This window comes from Dendrobates tinctorius, unplaced genomic scaffold (genome assembly GCF_039654945.1).
Source record: "Dendrobates tinctorius isolate UK_male_01 unplaced genomic scaffold, ASM3965494v1 ptg000020l, whole genome shotgun sequence".
Taxonomy (NCBI): domain Eukaryota; kingdom Metazoa; phylum Chordata; class Amphibia; order Anura; family Dendrobatidae; genus Dendrobates; species Dendrobates tinctorius.
Genome location: NW_027361688.1, coordinates 29,232,665 through 29,254,510, shown reverse-complemented (window position 1 = coordinate 29,254,510; position 21,846 = coordinate 29,232,665). Strand labels below are relative to the sequence as shown.

Below are 21,846 nucleotides of genomic sequence, written 5' to 3'. Positions count from 1 at the left end.
AATCACACTCTGATCAGCGTATTTGGACTGATTTTGTCGGATAAGTGAAATTCCGGTGGGGTTATCCTAGATAAACCAAGTTGCTTAGAATCTAAATTCACTTACGTTCCTTTAGGGATAGTAGGTAGCAAGAAGAGGGGGAAGAGAGTAGCGAGTGTCTGCAGGATCAGTCTACACGCAAGGCTTGATGTAATCAGTCTCAACTGACCATCAACCTTGATACATATAGGTCTGTGTATGAGCTGTAAACTCAAAATGGTGGGATATTTTTAAGATTTTTTCCAAAATTGCTGTGTTTTTTTTTTTTGTCTTATTTTAGATTTCAGAATATTTTCATTTAGAAGATCGGAGAATTACCAAGTGCATATAAGTTATGATGATGAAACGTGCTCGGATAATGTGTTATCTGAGCATGCTCGTGTGCCAACTCAATGCCTTTGGCGTGCTCGAATACTATGTTCGAGTCCCTGCGGTTGCATGTCTCGCGGATGTTCGACAGCTTCAACACATGACATGCAGGAATTGCCTAACAAACGGGCAATGTTCTGAGGCTCTCATCTATGATCACACTCTGATCGGAGTGTGATTAGCATAATCGACCCAATTCTCTTGGATGAGAGAACCTACAGCCATCTGACCCTAGCCAAACTCTCAGAAAGTGATGGATCTACTGTAAATAGATGATTCTACTGAAAATGAAACATTTTAAGAGCCGTTCCACATCGTAGTAAAATTCAGTGTATCGAGGGATGCAGTTTAGGTTAGCTAGCTGGTAGAGTTGAGTCTAGAGGACACTTCAATAGTCCCTGGTCACCAGACACGAGCCCTTCAACATTCCTCTTGTGATCAGTAGGCCAGGTGCAGTGTAACACCAAAAAAAATTACTTTGAGCTGGGTCTACTTATCAGAAGAGCAGCCAAGATGCCGACAGGCGGCAGGAGGTTTGGAGGGCACTGGTCCAGCCGTCACGTTGGTAGATGCTCAACTCTCATAATCCTAAACATTTTCAGCCATTTGACATATGTATTTCACCCATGTGAAATACATGGAAACACCCATGTGAGGCTAGTTTCACACTAGCGTTTATTTCCTGTAGCGCACGGCGCCGCTAAGCCCTGCCCCCTCCCGGCTCCCTGCCCGCCCCATCCGGTCATCGCCGCCTACTAGCGCACATGGACGCTTGCAATCTGCGCACCCTATCTTTAGCATAGGGTGCGCAGATCGTGCGCTGGCCGTGCGCTAGTAGGATTTTAGCGTGCGCTGCGCACTTTTGAAGGTCGGTGTGCGCCGAACGCAGCATGTTGCATTTTGGCGTGCACGGCGCACCTTCAAAAGTGCGCAGCGCACCCTAAAGTCCTACTAGTGCACGGCCAGTGCATGATCTGCGCACCCTATGCTAAAGATAGGGTGCGCAGATCGCAAGCGTCCATGTGCGCTAGTAGGCGGCGATGACCGGATGGGGCGGGCAGGGAGCCGGGAGGGGGCGGGGCTTAGCGGCGCCGTGCGCTGCAGGAAATAAACGCTAGTGTGAAACTAGCCTAAGACCAATCAGATTGTGCAGTTTCATAATTTAAATGATCTTTTCCCTTTTCCAAATACTAACATAATTTTATGCCCAGCAAACAGATCTCCACCTGCATATGGAGATAGGCTTGGACTGGCCCACAGGAGAACAGTAAAATTCTCCGGTGGGCCCCTCTTATATGAGCAATACTTGGCACAATATACTTGAATCACTATATACAGACAAAGGTGGCATCTGATTCTTTTGTCAATCTACATAGTCCATTGTTATGTAAATTTGTGATTGATTAGGGTAATGTCACATTTTCATGTAGCTGAAAAGTGGGGCCCTGGAGTTGGTCACTGGTGGGCCCTTAGAACCCCAGTCCGACACTCTCGAATCCATGTTTTTCTACAATATAGTCATCACCAGGATACTTTGTGACATGTCGGTCATACATCAAAACGTATGCCCAGGCAATTTTTGGGATTAAAAATAAAATTTTTCGATCGTGAATGATCACAAAGTATCATAGGATTCGAAAATAAATCCCATAATTGTTTCCAGACTACTATGCATCCCTAAAAATAAAAAAAAACCCACGGCTCACAGAGCCCAGTCGATAAGCGAAGAGCAAACAATATATTTTCTAACCACTAGTAATTATTTCTGTGCATTGAGACTATAATTCGCCACATTTATATGTTGCATATTTTACATATATTATCCGGCACTTTTCTTGTATTTTACAAATAACTCAGTGGAGTCATCCCCTTTCCGTAGACCTGTCCACATGTAAATCTTAAGGCCTATATACACTTTAAAGCCCCAAATCCTTGGATTTGTATGTATACATATATATATATATTGCCACATTCTTAAAATCATGCATTTCTGCATTGCTATTGCACAAAGTTAATAGTTTTTTTTTTTATTTTTTTTTATGAAAACCCATTCTTTATCCATGTTGTTCTTTTTAACCCTTTTCCTCTGCATTTTCATTACATTCCACCCCCCATTAATCTCATATTTGTAAGTGACCCTTGTGCACCCGACGTACAGCACTAGGGTACACAGGTACAATAAAGGATTAGTGTTTCACTGAAATATCATTGATTCACTCATCGTGTACCCACATCCAAAAGTCTCGTTAAGATTGTCCGCCCCTCAACCCTCCCTGGCCAACTTCTTCTTCACTGCTTATGGACATCCTCGCTACGTACTATCTTGTAGATGATCCAGTAAAATGTGTTGAATATAAGAAAAACCAAAGGAAATCCAATCCTCGACACCTTGTCGATCTTCTTGGCCCGGCTTATGAAGAGCTTGCGCATCTCGTCGGGAGATTTCGAGGCTGGAGGCGCGGAGCTTGTTGGGTTGTTGTTGTTGTTCCCTTTCACGGAGATCCCATCCTTGGCCTGGAGACATGCGGGGCCCATTCCGTAAGCTGCAAAGCTGAAACGTCCTTCACCGGTATCATCCTCCTGCAAAAGATTGAGCATAGGGCTCTACTCAAAATAAGACAGGAATGTTGCACCCACTCTATCAGGCTCTCTTCTTCACCATTTCCATAGGTTTCCTACCATTTGAGCATCCGCAAAACTAATTGTAGGCATACAAAATTTTGTAGGTTGCTACCAGGAAAACCTGGATCTTGTGAATCAGCAATTTCTACAAAACTATTAAAGTAGCTGACTTCAAATTACATAGATAAAGTATACCTAACTAATACTAGAATTGGTCATTTATATGACTCATATCCAGCAGTTTTCTCCTCTTTATGCAACGTCTCTGAGCTGGAGGATGGAAGTTAGATGCTAAGATGCATAGAGAAATTAGGGATTCCTGCTCGCTTGTCTCTATAGAGCACATGTTCAACAGCAGCAATAGCATGTTGGATATTATACAGCAGTACTGAGCAGGATAGCTGTGACTCTAGCACTAGGTCAGATATAAAACTTTAAAGGGAATCTGCAGTTTTTTTGTTTGTTTTTTTTTTTGCTATGGAACCAAAAGTGCTGCATGATATAGGGACAGAGAGCCTGATTCCAGTGATATATCATTTACTAGGCTGTTTTGATAAAATCCCTATTTTCCCTGCTGTGGATGTAACAGTGCTACGAATGCTAAGCTGTATATAACCCTGTCCATGCCACTGATTGGCAGATTCCTGTGTACATTGTCAGCAAACTGCCAATCAGTGATGGGAGTGGGGTTACACAGATTAGCTGGACTGTCTGGCACATGACACCTAGTCCTGCTCCTGCTGATAAAACACTGACTGTATTGAAACTATAGCAAGCGGCTGAGCAAGTGACATATACTTGGAATCAGGGTCTTTGCTCCTATAGTATGCTGCTCTCACGTTAAATAGCAGAAACCTGCTGACAGATTTCCTTTAATGAAGGCTATGCCACTGTTTAAGCATGTTAAACTGGCCACATCATGGAGCAGTGACTACAGAGCTGAGTAAAACATATTTTTTCAATTTCATTAAGGAAAAATTAGTTTGGAAAGTCTACATTTTAATAAACCCAAAGTTAGCAGAGATTTTTTTTATCTGGGGGGATGTACTTGTTCTCCTACATAAAGTTGTCCAATCGCATAGAGAAAAAAAACAAGCTAACAGAAAAGCTTAGAACAGGCTTTCTCCTATGAGACACTGATCTCTGAACCTACTGGTACAGGTGAGCCTTGTGTCAATACAAACATATCCAGCTTTCAGCTCATGATAGTGATTGGGGAGGGAGAGTATAGTAGAACTGATAGTGCTAGTCAGTTCCGTCAGACAGGGGAGTAGAGTGAGAGGAGAGCTGCAAGAACTGTTTGTTATGACAATCAGCTTTGCTGTATTCCTCCTCTTCCCACACTGACTGCTATGAGATGGAAACTGGAGGTGTTTGTAATGATGGTCAGCATGGATCAGATCCAAGCTATACAATTGCAGCCAGGTACATTTCAAAGAAAACAGTTTGAAGAGCTGCATTATGCATTGACAGGCCTCTCCCATGTGTCTCCTCGAAATGGGTGCCACCTATACAATAGACTGGACTAGCAAATCACCCTCAAACTGATATGTAACATTCAGTAATGCTATGATAGAAAAGTTTTTGCTCTTTAGCCATAGTTTCTAAACTTCTGTACTGTCTATGAATTTCAGGTAGCCACATTGCTGTATCCCTACAGATCTGGATCAACTTTTCGCTTATATTTGTGTTTATACATCTGTTAACAAACAGATCTCTAAGGTGGGATTTAATAACCGCACTCAGAGAACCGTCTGGGGTTGTCATAGCAAAGGCAGCAGCTTGAGATATTACAGAGCAAATGTGACAAAAGAGATTACAATTCTAACAGTAAAGATGCCTCCCAAAATTGCATTTTATTCTTAATTCTTAACCTTCCAATTTTCTCATAATAATCTATGATGGACTCTTTCGAAAGTAAACAGTAAAAGAAAACTTTCACCAGCGAGAAAATATCTGGATACTGGTGGCCACATTGCTTTCCGCGTACTAACGACAGGGGAGCTGGTAGTATAGCACTAGCCCCTCTGCTCCACAAAACATGACCATAAAACAAGGGAAATGCAATAGACTGACCTCTAACTGGTCTCTTTTTAGGTGTCCAACAAAGCTTTACAACAGGACAATGTATCACAACCTGGGTTCCATAAAACCATCTCGGTGAACGGTTCTTCACAGTCACGAGCAAAAAGGTTACAATGTTTTGAACTTTTGACTTTCAGGCTCCATATCTCACCATCTACTACAGCTTCGAACTGGAGACTACCATCATTTCATAGACAATCATCTTGGCTACCGCATACTTTAATTTGCAGTAGGACCAAACGCTTTTTGTCAATTGTGTGTCAAGATCCTTGGCATTTCAGAAGGTAAAGCAGTCAACAATCTTGGCCAGAATATTGCCCTGAGTATAGACACTGACTTACTTTATGGACCATTGGACAACACTTCTGTGAAATTGACATCAAAGCATGGGTTTCTTTTGGAAATTAAACAAGTTTTCCAAGGTTCCTTCAAAGGTCCCTACATTAGTAAACCTTCATTAATTTTGGATACCAACCATATTTCAATAAACGATATCAGATGTAACATCAAGTAATGTTTTGGTCGCTCTTCAGCAGCAACCATCACATCTACAGAAAAAGCTCACCAGAAAGGATGGTCTGACCGATGGCCAAACGTGAGAAAGGACGTATGTGCTCCTAGACCTCTGGAACAAAGCTACTTGGGGCTCCTTTGACCTTGCTGGGGCTTCTTTGACCTGCTAAGTGTCTACCAATTGGCCATGTTACTCACATGAGGGTTATCTACCAGAATATCTACAAAGAAAGCAATGCTAGTTCTGTATCTAGCTGGATACATCTGCTCTACTGTCATGGACCTTTCTTTTCCTGAAGTGATACTTAGGACACATTAGTAATGTGGATGCCCAAATGGCTTCTTTTGAGTTTCACGTTACTTTTAGAGAAGCCTCGTCAAGGGGTGCAATGTCTAACGCAGGTGTGCAAAACAGGGGATCCTCATTCCTGATCCCACCAGCAAAATGGGAATTCACGTTCATCGGGACAGGAACTTACTGAACTCAAAAATATTTCCAATTTTTTTTATATATACATATTTAATTCAACAATACATTTGTTTAAAAAAATGTATAAGATTATCCTTAAAAATTAATTTTCTTAATTTTTCATTATTCATATCCCCTGGTTTGCCTCTGCCACCCACCCTCCCTTCATGCCCCCATTTCCTTTACACCCTGAAAAAATACTACTTGTCATCAACTGGCCAAAAAATTAGGGAAAGATATCACACTACTAATTAAATATATGAATCTATTAAATTCCTTTAATCTAAAATTCATGGTTCCCAACTGTCCATATTATTAAACAGTTGATACTACATATTTAGGGTGGTCTCACATATAGCATGTAGGGTTTGTGCACACGGGGTCTTTGAGATGTTCGTGTACCTGCCTAGATTTCTAAGGCAGTATTTTTCTCGAAATGTTTTCATTGGGAAATTTTAAGTCGATTTTGTGTTTTTTTTTGTCATTTTTTTGTCATTTAAACTTTCAATAGTGAGCGGCTTCCAAGCAGCCGCCCCCCAAAAAGTGACCGGGTTACTTTTTTTTTCAAAGAACCGCTTTCTGTTTTTCTAAACCTGAAGCGGTCAAAAGAAGAGACAAAAGACAGAACATTCTTACTTCGTAGCGTTTTTTGGGGTTTTTTTTAGCAGTTTTTCAGGTGGGTTCCAGGTGGAAGAAGACGTCGTGTGCACATACCCTTATTGGAAAAACAGCAGTTTTTTTGACCGTTTTGTTTATTGCCTAAGTTGAATTAAAGGAAATTGAAATATAAACTGATAGTTTAGGCTAGATTCACACAGAAACCGTCAAAAAAAACATGGAAAAGTTAAAAATCATTCGTTTTGATCAGAGAGTTGGAGAGTTTCTGCTCCAAAAATTCCTGGAATAACTTGTTCACACACTGCATTTTTTTTTTTTTGCGTGTTTTTTGCAGCGGAAGAAACAGAACATTTTACAGTACCAGGAAAATGAATGAAATTTCTGAAATCTCATTCACACGCTGTATATTTTTTCCTTGTGGATTTGGACCATCAAAACATTTTTTTTTTTTTAAATCTGCAGCGTGTCAATTTTTTTCAGCGTTTTTGCAGCATTTTTAATCCACTCAAATGAATGGGAAAAATGCAAGTAATAACGCATCAAAATTGCACACGCAAATGCGCGTATTCTCTTTTTTTACCTTTTTATTATTCATAAAAACACATTCTCTAACTTAAAGTGAATCTGTCAGCAGGTTTTTGCTATGTAATCTGAGTACAGCATTAGGTAGGGGTTAAAAAACAGTTTTCAGCAATATGTGGCATGTCAGGGTTTGTACTATTGTTAACGTACAATGAAGGTTTTATCACCTGGTGATTATCATTGTCTGGGCTACAGCAGCGTGTGCTTGCTAGTCTGACTCCACCCAGTCCTGTGACAAACAGCTCACTGTCAATAGACAATGTACATAGGGAGCATAGTGTGGGCGGGGTTTGTTTCCTCAGCTCTGCTGCATAGCTAAATCTAAAAATTCTGATTGTGTCAGAACGGCTGCACCCAGTAAACTAGGTGACACTTCACTGGAATCAGGGTCTCTTTCCCTACCTTATGCTTATCTAAAATCAGGTAACAAGAACCTGGTGACAGATTCCCTTTAAAGGAGAGGTGAGACCACGGGCAATCCCTTGAAGTTTGTGAAGGAAGAGTGATAAACTTAAAATGTATCACCAACTCATTAGATATTTGCTTTCAGCAATGTGAGTAATTAAAGAAGGTTACCTTATCAGAGCTGCAGACGTGGCACTACGTTTTATTAGGTTACTTCACTGTTTCAGTTCATTATGGCATTGCTTCAGGATCCTAAAATCCATTTTAATCCTCCTGGACCACAGTTAAAATTAATTGAGGTCTTCTAACATTGTATTTGCAATTAAGATGCATGCCCGCTTTCATGGACAAGTTATTTCCTGTAGTTTTTTTTTTATTTCTATTTGATGGGAATCTCACTGTAGTCTGTCTGTGTACAGACAGGCTTTTACTGCCCCATTTGAAAAACCCCGATTTTGGCAATGTGCCTCACACTGTAGATTTGTTAAAGTCACTATTTTATTTGCTGCAGCTCCTCTACTACTTTCAGTGGAGAACTTCTGTTATGTAAACATTGATATTCATGGTCTTTGGCTACACCTACTCCTCACTATTGATGGGTCAGTGTGGACAGAAAGCTGTCATGAATGTTAATTCTCATTATTGAGAGGACTAGCAGAGCTGCAGCATATAACTCTGTGAATTATTCAAAACTACAGCAAGAAGCCCAGCAGTAAGCGACTCATCTCTGGGATCAGGGTTTCTGTCCCTCTTTTATGCTGCTTTTGAAGAATAAATCTGGTGACAGATACCAAGTTAGGGCTGGCGGAACGCTCCAAATTATAAAATATTGGTAGGTGCGTTCGCAGCCCAGGGTCCACCGTGCAGAGGTGGTACACTGCTGCTAGGTAATGGCGGAAGAATAGAGCGGCGTAAAAACAGTCACACGTGGGTTACGTCACCCAATGTGAACAGGTGCGAACTCTGTTAATGCACAGAGTCGCACAACCGCTGAATGTAGATACCGGAGCCTGTTTAGCTCACAGAGCCCGGCCAAAAGAGCGCACAGTGTACGGCCACAGAACTCTACCCCAAGGACACAGGGTTAGAGTCTCTCTAGGCCCACTGAGCACGCGGCGTCGCTGCCGCGAGCGCCGCTATAGACTCTGGCTTTGAAGTGGAGCACATGCACTGAGGCGTGCCGAGTCCCTGGTGAGGACTGATGCCTGACTCAACCTCTGTCCTACCTACACCTAAGCCTGGGCGCTAGCAGGCTAGGCTGCACAACACATGCGTACCAAGGGTAGGGGTTTCTTAATGAGTCATTCACCAGATACATTCATACATACATACAACACTGACTCCACATAGTCTGTAAATACAGTCTATCCTAGTGCATGGCCGAGCGGCCATGCGAACTTTTTATAGCCGCGAGCGTCCGGGACCTTCCTGGCTTCTCGGATGGGCCAATCCGAATACGAGCAGGACCTGAGCATGTGACCTTCGATCTCCAATGGGAGATCACTCCACGGGCATGCTCAGTGGCCTGACATGGGGACTTGGTCCCTGGAGAATCTCGCTGCTGAGCAGCATGTATTGCCATAGATGTGCCAGAGGTGGCAGCAGCAAGCAAACCCACGAAGCTGGTCTGGCCAGAGCGCCTGGACCGATGAGTTTGCTGAGCAACCTCCTCTGCGGCTGGAGAGGAATGGGAGACCGCTGGGAGTAAGGCTCGGGATTCTCGCTGTGCAGTGACAGAAACCGGACACCTAACATACCCTTTAACACAGATCAGGAAAACTAGAAGTGTTTAAAACGGTTCTCTCGGCCAATTGTTGCTGATCTGATTAGTAAAAATTTCCAGCAATCATCTGTGATTAGTAAGAAAGCTACAGCTCACAACCAACCATGTAATTCATAGATTAGTCAGAGGGGGTTTCCCACAGCTACAGATCACAACCAGCCATGTAATACATAGATTGGCTAGAGGGGGTTTCCCTGCAGCTACAGCTCACAACCAACCTTGTAATGCATAGATTAGTCAGAGGGGGTTTCCCACAGCTACAGATCACAACCAACCATGTAATGCATAGATTGGCTATAGGGGGTTTCCATGCAGCTACAGCTCACAACCAACCATGTAATGCATAGATTGGCTAGAGGGGGTTTCCATGCAGCTACAGCTCACAACCAACCATGTAATGCATAGATTGGCCAGAGGGGGTTTCCCCCTCTACGGTGTCTAACAAGGTGTAAATACCATAGAGATAGACTATAGGATTGCTACAAGGTATCTGATGAAAGGGGGCCATAGCTCTAGTTGGTTCCATCGCCTTCCCTACTTGCCCAGAATCCAGTTGGAATTTGACCCCAAAAGTCATGCCCCATAACTTAGACTTATGTAAGGCCAAGCCTGCCGATATCAATGAGTTGGGTGACAGTCTAATGTGCATGGGGGTCTTTGAAGTTAAGGGTCCGGAATGGCCAAGTTCAGGCTTCTGATTCTTTGTTTCTCCCTGAGATAAGCACCACCAGTGATGTCTGCAGCAGCTTTCTCAAAAAGAGCACAAGAGCGCTCAGCCAAGCTAGCGTTCCTAAGAGTTCGGCAAGATAGTTCCTGGCTCAATGAACCATTGTTCGGCTGACAGCTATCTAAAGTGTATCGGGAGTTTTAAACTCTTCTGTCTTGTGTAGCAAAACCTAGCATCATAATTGTTGGCCTCTTCTTGATATTTCCTATGGGGACCTCCTATCTTCTTTGTAGGCAACTGATGCCCACCTAGATGTTTCCACTCATCTCTTCCTGCAACTTTCTTTAAGGACTCCATGTTCTCCCTATACAAATTGAATACCTTATGATGGCATGGCAGCAAAACCCATGAAAGACTGCAACCACTAGGTTCCATAAAGAAACATATAGCATAACCATCTCCCAACAGAGTATCAGGAAAACCCAACTGGTTATTTCATGTCAGGATATTTGATGCCAAGAGGAAAGGTAATGAGGACACATCAGTAGGTCCTACTAGGTCTCATCAAGACAACCCAAGAGAGATAACTACGGGGGAATATCCAGTAAGAAAAATTGAGGGCAGGAGAAGGCTATATTTTTGAACTAGAGTTGGTAAAGAAATAGCTGAACATGATGTTACGTCGCTGCTAATATTTTTAATCATTTCATTGCCACAGAGATTGGCTAACCTATCCTCACAGTCGTGGTAGGAGATAGATCATACAGTATTACCTCTGCAGAGTAATTTTTCTTCAGAATTAAAATAAAAACGGCAATACTATTTTCTATCTGTGATTAGTAGGATCAGCACTCTGTAGCGCGACTGAAATGAATAACATCAATTATTCTGTTCTCTCGGAGAAATCTATTAAGTATAACATTAGCCTTTTTGTGCCGGAGAAAGCTGCAGGGTTTGCTCACCACCATTGAAACAGTGAGTGAAGGCCTCAGTTGCTGTACAATATAATTATATGGAACATAAGAAGAAACATTGAGACTACCCAAAAAAAAAAAAAAATTCCATAAAAGTGGATTTGTTGGCCAAGAACAATGTCATGGTTTGGTGATATACTAGAAATTAATTTATATATATTTTTTATATACTTCTTAAATTTTCATCACAGAACTATGTGACTGATATAGTAACCGATCTATTTGACATCAACTTGGATAATACTTTACTACACGCAGTAGAAGAGGAATAAATCTGGAAGGAGCAAAAAGCACAATGGGGTCTACTGGATAGACAGTATGGGGAAGAATGCGCACTATCACGCTCACGATAAGGCCACTGAAAGACGATAAGGCTGCTGAAGACCCACTAGGAGGGAATCGACGGTGCTGGAATGGTATGCTGCCATCAGTAGATAAGTAGACAGGAATCCAAAAATCAATTGTCTCAGTTTATCGGTCAATGCGCTTCGAAGTTTCACACTTCTTCACGGTAAATCCGTGGTTTTGTCCCAATGAAGAAGTTTGACACTTCGAAACGCGTTGACCAATAAACCATAGCAATCGATTTTAAGATTCCTGTCTTCTTATCATCTACTGACAGCAGCGCAGGTGAACCCACACCATTCCAGCACTTTGATTACTGCCACCAGAAATGCAGTTGGGGTCCATAGCAGAAATCAAAATAGGTTCTCCTCTATACTAGAAAAGGGGCACTGTCATGTCTCATGACTTAGGAATCATACGGTATTATGTTGTCATTATGTTGTAGCTGTTATGCTATGCAATCAGGTTTGCCTTTTTAAGCTTGTCCTGTCTCTCTCAGTAGTCTACCTCTGGTGTCAGTAACACCTCCCTTCTTTTTTTCTTCCTCCCGTGTTCAGTGTTTTGTCGGCCATCTTCGTCGCAGGATCATCTCTATACATCTCTGGCTCAGAATATTTTTTTTATCTACTGCAATCGTACATAATATAAGAATCCAGCTTTAATATAAACCTTCTTCTTGAATCTTGATACGTGCCTCTGCAGTAAGTTAAGCTATCTGATTAAATCACTTTGTGTGAGTACTGGCACATACAGACATCCATAGAAAAAGAGTCTCAAGAGCCTCACTCGTTATGGAGTCATAATAGGCACTCGCCCCCTTCTAAACCCAAGGGCAACCTTAATCTCAAATTCTCTGCAGCTCATTATTTTGTTATGTTTCTTCTGTTGCTGCCATTTTGGTAAAGGAGATAAATGCTCACATGGTCTATAACGGTAGACCCAGTAGACCATAGCTTGGCCTGACAGTTTGTTTTTTTTCCTACAGCTTTCACTTTTCAGAACTTGGGGTACTGAGTAGCATTTTTAAAGTAAACCTATCACTATTATTACTTATTTTATTTTTAACTTTTATTTTTTAACTTTTTTAATAAATTATATATATGTATTTTTATATTATGGGAGACTAATTTACAATTAAAACAATCTTGGCCACAGTTCCTCCTCTTTAATCAAAACTAATGATAGGTTTGAGCTTTTTAGTTCATTCTTTTTCATTTTTTAGCTCAATCTATTTCCTTTTTTTATCACAATGTTGTCAGTAATTGTCTCTGTCGTACACCTGGACAAAACTTTAAAGGAAAATCTGTCACCAAGTTTATGTTTTGCTCCCAGGCTGAGAGAAGCAAAAAATAGAGACAGGGATCCTGATTCTAGCTTCTATAATCACATATTGGGTTCCTTGCTGTAGTTTTGATATTATCACTGCTTTATCTGCTGCAGATCTGCTAGTCTTCTCAAGTCTCAAGGTTTTATATCTAAAACTACCCATGTCATTGAATGACAGCTTTCTGCCTACATTACTTATAGTCAGAAAGTTATGAAATAATGGTGGGTGGCAGGGTTTGACACGGTTCATGAATACTGAGGATTAAATAAGAGAAGCTGGTCACTGAGAGGACTAGCAGAGCTGCAGCAGATAAAACAGTATTTCTGAAAAATAGATAAAATGTCAACAAGAAGCGCCCAGTAAGTGACCATTGTTAGAATCAGGGTCTACGCTCCTGAAGAGACCTGGGGCATGTGAAATTGATGGTTCTTTTCCATTAGCGTACAGACACTAGTTGTGTCAAGATAACGGATTAGTTCCATTTTTTTGGGTAGCTAAAATTATATTTACCTTAGCAAGAGAGTGGTTTTAATTAGATTTAATTTAGTCTAATTGATGAAAATTTTCTATTTAGATGAAATCATGTACAAAATAAAGCCCCTTGTCCTGCAAAGTGTAGCCCAGAGCAGGTTACCCTGTGATGTCGTCTCCTCTTCCTGAAACGTAGAAGCTCCTTGTGCTGTCGGGATACAAAGTTGACGGCGGCATATTCCAACAGGGCAGAAAAGACAAACAGCAAGCAGACAGCCATCCAAATATCAATAGCTTTCACATAGGACACCTGCAGGAGATAAAAAAAAGGCCAAAATTGCATATCATAAATTAATTTAATTTATATGCCTTCCTCTTGATAAATCACAACACTCAGGGTATTATTTTCTGTTTTAAATGAATTAATGAAAAATTATGTCTATGTATCTGATAAATGGGGATGAGCTGCAATACCAGACAAAGCCTATGCAGTAGTGTGGCGCTGTTTCTCAGAAAAAAAAAAGCCTCTTTTTATCACAAATAACTCCTTTTTTAAATTTAGGAAGCTTCAACTTGTTAATAAAATTGGCCTTTTGAAAGTTTTTTTTTTTTTTTTTCGGGAGGTTTATGAAATTGTCCAAAGGAACCAATCACAGGGTAGCTTTCATTTTTATAGCGCTCTTTGAAAAATTAAAGGTCAGCAACAAATACAGTTTTTCTTTTAAGCTATTTTCCTAAATGTGGTCCATTGTTGTAGTGTCTACAATTATCTAGGTCTCTTGGCATGAGAGATCCTAGACTAACCTCTATAGCTCTTCATGAATGTTGCCTTCATCAGTGCAGGGCCCATTTTGGGTAGCAAAGAACGGAAAGGTGGCAACTCATCCATCGGTTCATCGGCCATGACAGTGATCTCTGGCCATTGGACAGGGGCCACCTCTTACCTGTAGATATCCACGGCTCTTCTTTTGACTAGTCGGCCTGTCGCGATGTCACAAGTGCGTCAAACCGCAACGATGACGTTGCACAAGGCCAGCTAAGCAAAAAGAAGACCTGTGGATGCCACCAGGTAAGAGGCGGTTCTCAGTGTCCAGGTGCCAGAGATTACTGTCGTGGCTGGTGGACTGGGCCATGAGAATTGACTACAATTCTACTGGCTTCCATTCATTTGTATGAGAGCTTCAAAAATTGTCAAGCACGGTAACTCAGCAATTTTTGGGACTCCTTTAGAAAGGAATTCAATGAGCGACTCATTTGGGTAGCAACCTCTCAGTTATCGCATACGCAAAAATAGCCTCCATTCTGGAGATAGGTGAAGGACCTAATGATTAGCCTCAAACATAAGTGTCTGAGATGGCAATACCCTGTTTAACTGCATTTAGAATAATCAAATGTACCTTAGTCTTATTTGGCAACCATCCAAGACTATTACCTTGTATTTGGTCATTTCGAAGGTGATTTTCTCATATTTCCAAATTAACTATTTGTGTCAGGGACCTTGGTTTTAGGGACTAGGTTAGTCCCTGAGCAATGTGCACTGTGTGATGAGCAGAATGACAGTGCGCTTTCTCGCTGGCTCATATTCGCAGAAATGAGACGGCAAAAGAGCGCACCGTCAGTATGCATTGTAAGAATACCTGATGTGCAGAGACCAGCGTCACCCCTGTAAGTGACATCACTGTCTTACAACACAGACTGACAGTGATCTCTGTTGCCAGCTCATTACTATTGATATGAGCCGGCAAGCGAGTGCACTGTCATTTTTCACATCAGAAAACTATTAGAAAATAGTTTAGATTATGGCATTTAATGGATAAGAATTTAAAATGAATATTAATTTGAATTTTGGACCACCCCTTGTAGTAAGAATGTTCCAATCTGATATTGGTAAACAGGGGTCATGAGTATGAAATAGTTAAAACTCCATGGGATGACCACCCAAACTTGTCTTAAAAAAAACAGTTTTCTAGAGGGAAGACCATGACAGGGATGATGAGAATGTCACAAAATATCTGGCACAGGAGATTTTCTGTAAGAGGTGGTCTTTTCAGAAGCATCACATTATATTCCGAAATTTTATCAGTACCTAAACTATAAGACCCCGATTCATCACTGCCTATGCGCCTGTTTTTTGTTTAGTTTTGTGCCTTTTTTTTCTTATCGCACCCAATTTCTTATATTATTTGCACCTCTATTATATTTGCGCTCGCCTGCTGGTTTTTTTGTTTATGCAATTTAACGATTCCGGATGTTTTCGGCTGATTTATCAATTTGGTGCAATTTCACTGTAGCTCCCCCCATGTATTGTTTTCTTGAACGCCAAATTTTGGGGTAATTTTTTTTGCAAATTTTGGCCCCAAAAACAAAAAGTTGCCAGAACAGATGAAGCCCATTTTTGACTTGGTGCCAAATGCATCTATGGCTTGCGCCATTTTGACGAACTTGGCGCCAAAAAAGGCAATTAGCTCCACAAGACAAAAAAGGAAATTGACTTAAAAAAAAAAGAAAAAAGCAAATGATGAATTGGGGCCTAAGAGACTTGTTTAGTTCTAGACTTGCCTTATCGAGAACTTGAAAGAACACAGATCCGCCTGCACTGAGAGAAGGTAATAACCATGAGTGCCCACAACACATGAAAGGAAACAATGAAAGTTGATGACTGAAATAAGAAGAATGACATGAAAAACGTATTAGGATGGACTCGAGTAATGAAATGGTGCTGAAATCTGACCACATGGAAAGAGTAAGTAACGGAGCGCTGAATGGGGGAAGATAGAGAAAACATTGGAGCAGATTGATCAATACTCTCTAATTCTTCGACAATGCGAACTTAGAACAGACAGCCTCCAGATTTATCTTAGTGGTTCATGATTTTTGAGAAATGTCTAATTTTAAAGGGAATTTGTCACCAGGACCAAGTTTTTTTTTCTGAGACCAGCATAATCTAAGATCGAAGTCCCTGATTCCAGTGATGTGTCACTTACTGGGCTGCGTGATTAAAAACTGATTAATCAGCTGCAGATATATGAATTCTCTGAATGCTGAGCTCTGTATAACTCTACCCACACCACTGATTGGCAGGTTTTTAAGGTACTGTGCATAGGCAGAAAACTGCCAATTGTGGCAGGGTTATACTGAGTTCAGGAATATGGAGGACTACATGGTGGCAGGTTTACTAGTTCTCTACGGATAACGTCCCACTGATACAACTGAGATTTTACAACTACAGCAAGCAGCCAAGTAAGTGACACATCCCTGGAATCAGGGTCTCTGCTCTCAGAGTAGGTGGCAGAACCTGGTGAAAGATTCCCTTTAAGACCGTCTATTCCAACCCATGCAACACACTAGATAGCTGTCAGCAAAACCATTGTTCGGTCGGCAACCATACCTCCCTCCTCCTCTATACACAGAAGTGCTCACTCTACTGAGTGCTCCTGTGTTCTCTACCAGGCATCTTGACGAAAATAAAAGGAATGGCAGTCCAAAATCGGACAAGCTGGATCCTTAACTCCCCTGACATCACCCGTTGGGGGAGAATTGAGAGGCTATCATACACGTTAAACCGTTGGCCGAGCCCACCGATATCAGCGGGTTTAGTTTAATGCGTATAGGGGTCTATCTATTAGTTGGCTAACTTTTTGCCAGAAAAGTGTACTACAATGTGGGCACAGTTTTTTGGTGCTTTGTACCGCAAATTAGGCCAGACCCCTTCCCTGATAACCATACCTCTTCTCTATGAGACCAAGCCCCTTTGTCGATCAAGGCGCCGAAAATGTGGGCAAAATTTTGGTGCGCTCCTTTGCACTCGCTCTAGTTCCATTATATCCTTCCTGAGCACCGGTGCCCAAAACTGTACACAGTACTCCATGTGCGGTCTAACCATGGACTAGTACAGAGGCAGTATAATGCTCTCATCATGTGTATCCAGACCTCTTTTTATGCACCCCATGATCCTTTTTGCCTTGGCAGCCGCTGCCTGGCACTGGCTGCTCCAGGTAAGTTTATCATTAACTAGGATCCCCAAGTCCTTCTCCATGTCAGATTTACCCAGTGGTTTCCCGTTCAGTGTGTAATGGTGATATTGATTCCTTCTTCCCATGTGTATGACCTTACATTTATCATTGTTAAACTTCATCTGCCACCTTTCGGCTCAAGTTCCCAACTTATCCAGATCCATCTGTAGCAGAATACTATCTTCTCTTGTATTGACTGCTTTACATAGTTTTGTATCATCTGCAAATATCGATATTTTACTGTGTAAACCTTCTACCAGATGGTTAATAAATATGTTGAAGAGAATAGGTCCCAACACCAACCCCTGCGGTCCCCACTGGTCACAGCGACCCAGTTAGAGAATATACCATTTATAACCACCCTCTGCTTTTTATCACTAAGCCAGTTACTTACCCATTTACACACATTTCCCCCAGACCCAGCATTCTCATTTTGTGTACTAACCTCTTGTGTGGCACGGTATCAAATGCTTTGGAAAAATCAAGATATACCCCATCCAATGACTCACCTTGGTCCAGTCTAAAGCTTACCTCTTCATAAAAACTGATTAGATTGGTGTGACAGGAGCGATTCCTCATAAACCCATGCTGATATGGCGTTAAACAGTTATTCTCATTGAGATAATCCAGAATAACATCCCTCAGAAACCCTTTAAATATTTTACCAACAATAGAGGTTAGACTTACTGGCCTATAATTTCCAGGTTCACTTTTAGAGCCCTTTTTGAATATTGGTACCACATTTGCTATGCGCCAGTCCTGTGGAACAGACCCCGTCGCTATAGAGTCTCTACATATAAGAAATAATGGCTTGTCTATTACATTACTTAGTTCTCTTAGTACTCATGGGTGTATGCCATCCGGAGACCCGGTGACGGCCCCCATGAGAACACCACAAAGTGGGTATGGAAGTACCATTATATAGTGGCACGTGGGGGTGTAGGGGGTATGATATATTATGTTTATCTATGTCTCTGCCTTTCTCTTTCGTCCTGATGCCATATGTTATTAGTGTATGTATATATGATGGTAATGGTACACGACTTAGTGTATTACCACTCTTATACAATGGTACTGCTACACTGTTATGTGTATTACCGTGTCCTATTGATTGTATATATGTATCATGTTATGCTTTTGTAATGATACTATGTATATTGTACAGGGTAAGTGTAGTTTTCATGTTTGGACACTAGTTGGGGGCATTCTAGTGCACTTAATTATAGTATAGGAGTTACAGTTAGTTAATAGTTAACTAGGAGGTGCATGCTGCACGGTAAGCAGGAGCTTTTCCTGAAGTGCAGTGAGTTTGGGCCAGGGTGCCCTTCTGAGAGCACGGGCCTAAGGGCCCAGGGTTAATACCCAATTTGCTTGCATGGAATTAAGTGCCTAGGAATAATGTAGCAGCTCCGTAACATTCAAGCTAGAAGCCCAGCCATCCACAGCACCAGGCCAGGACAGAAGAAGGCCAGTACAGCAGGAGATCACAGTGGACTAGGAACAAAAACTTGAGACAGAAGTAGTGACAACGAGGGGACACAGGTGGCTCCAGAATGTGACAACTTATCACTTGGGCTGATGCCCTCAGATCCAGGGTGAAACGGCTGAGGGAACTTCCAGATACTGTGAGTTTGAACCAGGAGGATGCTGTGTCATTGCAAGGGACAGTACAGAAGGGCAGGTCACTCGCAAAGTGGCAACTGACTTCGGGAGCTAATGATCTTATGTCTGGGGTGAAACAGACAGGTGAATGTCTACCTGTAGCAGAGCTGAACTGGGAGGACGCTAAGGACTCATCTGGGACGGTCCGACTCGGGTACGTGCTGTGTGACAGTGAGAGAAGTGCAGGGAGAGATGACGAAACGTGTATTGTGAAACCCGTGATTAATGGTGTGAAGTACATGGATGTGCTGGTGTAACAAAACCAGTAAAGTTGTACATGTAAAAGTTGAAATGGACTGTGTCTCAGTTAATGCAAATTCATACAGAAAGGGTCCCCTGCAGCATAGGGAAGATCCTGAAGGAGTCAGGCCTGAAGACACAGGTATGCTGACTAGTGGACATTGTTTTTCTGTGAGGGGAGGCCAGGACACTAATGCTCAGGTGTCCTTGGCCATGACTACGGTCCTGGCTGAACCTTACAGGGGCATTAATAAGACATGGTGCCACAAGGGGGTATTAATATTTGGTGACACATGGCGGTTTTACTGGTAATACTGATATATAAACATATATATAGAGTTTTCATTTAAAGCAAGGAAGAACATATACAAATTTTAGCAACAGCAAAGGGGTAACTAAGTAGCAAGCTATGGGTGATGGGGGGAAGATGTCCCGAAATTCCTTGGTGCCCATAGGATTCTAGTTACATCCCTGGAATTAGACTTTTAAAATTTGTCAGATTGCCAGGTGAGGTCATTTTGGCAAAATTGTCAAAGACACACGAGTCAAGAAAACGTCAAGTGATACATCAAATTCATACCTGTCACTGAAGGAGATTATTTCTCCATAAACTACAAATAATTATCCAGCCACATGCACTTTCTTCCATACATTATAAGATCAAGATAACAATTGCTTGATATATAGGTATAGAGGATATTGTTATGACCCAATATGGTCCACGGTGAAGTTTTTGACATCACAAACCTTTGGTAGAGATGCTCGAGATCCGGAGCTCTGAGTGGTCATGGTCAGCACAGTAGTGATGCCAAGACCAACTCTGGCGGGGGCTGCGTCCATGTTGATCCAGAAGGACACCCACGAGAGGATGACAATAAGCAAACTAGGAATGTACATCTGAATCAGATAATAACCCATCTGTCTCTCCAAGTGGAAACGAGCTTCGATACATGTAAATTTTCCTTAGATTCAAGCAAAAGAATGAGTAAGTAAATTGGTTTGGAGACAATAACAGCAAGTATGAGTTAACGAGGACTTGTCACCAAATCAATAGTGCTCAGTTTTTGCTCATGCTTTAATCTGACGACTCCCGTGAGCATTCTGTTTTTTTCCTTTTTAAAATCTGACATATTGTTTTAGAGATATTGGACTTTTTATTTATTAATATTTTTGTGGTCTTTACAAGAGTAATAATACAGAGGAGCCTACAGACACGACCCAGAGGATCCAGTGAGCCACACCCCCTGAGATAAGAATGCCCATATCTCTGGAACTGTATGGCGGATTGAAGAAAAGAAAAAAGTACACTTAAGGGAGCAGCGGATATAAAATAAAAGTGAAAACTGGCCATTTTTGACTTGGCGATAGGTCTTCAAACACTCTGTAATCAGCCTATTATCAGGGATCCTTCTAATAAACGGATTTTCTATTTTGGAAAATACCAATTTAAGAAACCAATCACACTTAATACATCATTTCATTTTGATTTAATGATTAGAAGTAAAAACAAATTCTAAATTCATGCCAATAAAAAATTCTGAAAAATGAAAAAAAAAAAAACTACAAACAAAACAAGCAAAAAGGGAAATAGTTTCCGGATACCAAAAACAATAGACATAAACCAACTAAAAATTGAGTGATTGTGGGTGGTCACATGTCGGACAATGCAGGTGGAGGACTCAATAGATACTCACCAGTACTGTAGTGTTTGGTACAATAGCGTAGATCCTTCTCTTCCTTCAAGATAAACTGTGGCAATGTAAGTCCTTCCGCCACCTGCACGGCACCCACCTCCTCCCACTCGAATATAAGGTCGTTCATGGTGTAACCAACTGTGTACAGAAAAATAAAATTTCATTCTAAGATGTGTCCTACAGGATACAACAGATTCCTAAATTTTTCACCTTTCTTTGTATTCCTTATTATTTGGAAATTTTCAGTAAAAACTCGCCCATTAGCTTTTGAAAGCTCAGAAAACCGCAGTCCAATAAAATCATGGAAATTTAATAAAGTAATATTACTTTCGAAATGAAATTCAGATACAAATAAAATATTAAAATTCATATTGGGTTATGATTAAAGAAAGAATAAAATAAACTTTTTTTAATATTTGATAAGAAATATAAAATATTGAAGGAGGAATTGATGGGTGATAGCAGTATGGATTAATGTAGGCCAACATATTATAATTTTTTTCCAACTTACAACTCTCCAGCTGCATAATACAGGTTTGGACATCCATTGGAAAATTTTTCAGGTCCATGGGGCAAGCCAAAGTCAGAGTTAATCTGCACACACAAAAAAAAATAATTGTATCGCTAAAGTGGTGTTCACACGATGCCCCTATGATGCAAAAACACAGCAATTTCACAACATTTTTGGAAAATTAAGGCAAAAAAAAAAAAAAAATCGCAAACGCATTGTGTAAACATGGTCTGAGGTTTACTTTTTATGTTTGTAACAAGAGCCCAATTTGGTGAAAATGGGCCTCAGAGAACCAAGCAAAGTAACGCATCGCACTATGGGCCTGATTTATTATTGTATTTGTGTCTTTTTTTGTGTACTTTTTGATGTTTTTACCTGTTTTTCCATTTATGCCTTATTTGTCCTTTAATTTGCACCTTTTCTAAAGTCTATATGATATGTGTACCCCCTGTTTATG

At 41.1% G+C, this 21,846-nt stretch overlaps 1 protein-coding gene across 2 annotated transcripts in view; it reads right to left on the bottom strand.

The window, feature by feature from the left end:
• Positions 1–2,131: 2,131 nt before the first annotated feature.
• The window catches only part of GLRA1 (glycine receptor alpha 1), a 157,171-nt gene continuing 137,456 nt past the window's right edge, over positions 2,132–21,846 (bottom strand). Inside the window, exons 5-9 of one of the 2 annotated variants that reach the window (XM_073567924.1) lie at positions 21,390–21,472; positions 20,879–21,016; positions 19,932–20,146; positions 13,433–13,579; positions 2,132–3,012 (exon numbers count right to left, since the gene is read on the bottom strand). In XM_073567924.1, the coding sequence (XP_073424025.1) occupies positions 2,698–3,012; positions 13,433–13,579; positions 19,932–20,146; positions 20,879–21,016; positions 21,390–21,472 (898 nt within the window). In that variant the 3' untranslated portion in view covers positions 2,132–2,697. The remainder of the gene's footprint in view (positions 3,013–13,432; positions 13,580–19,931; positions 20,147–20,878; positions 21,017–21,389; positions 21,473–21,846) is intronic. The other variant, XM_073567925.1, reaches the window with a different exon arrangement.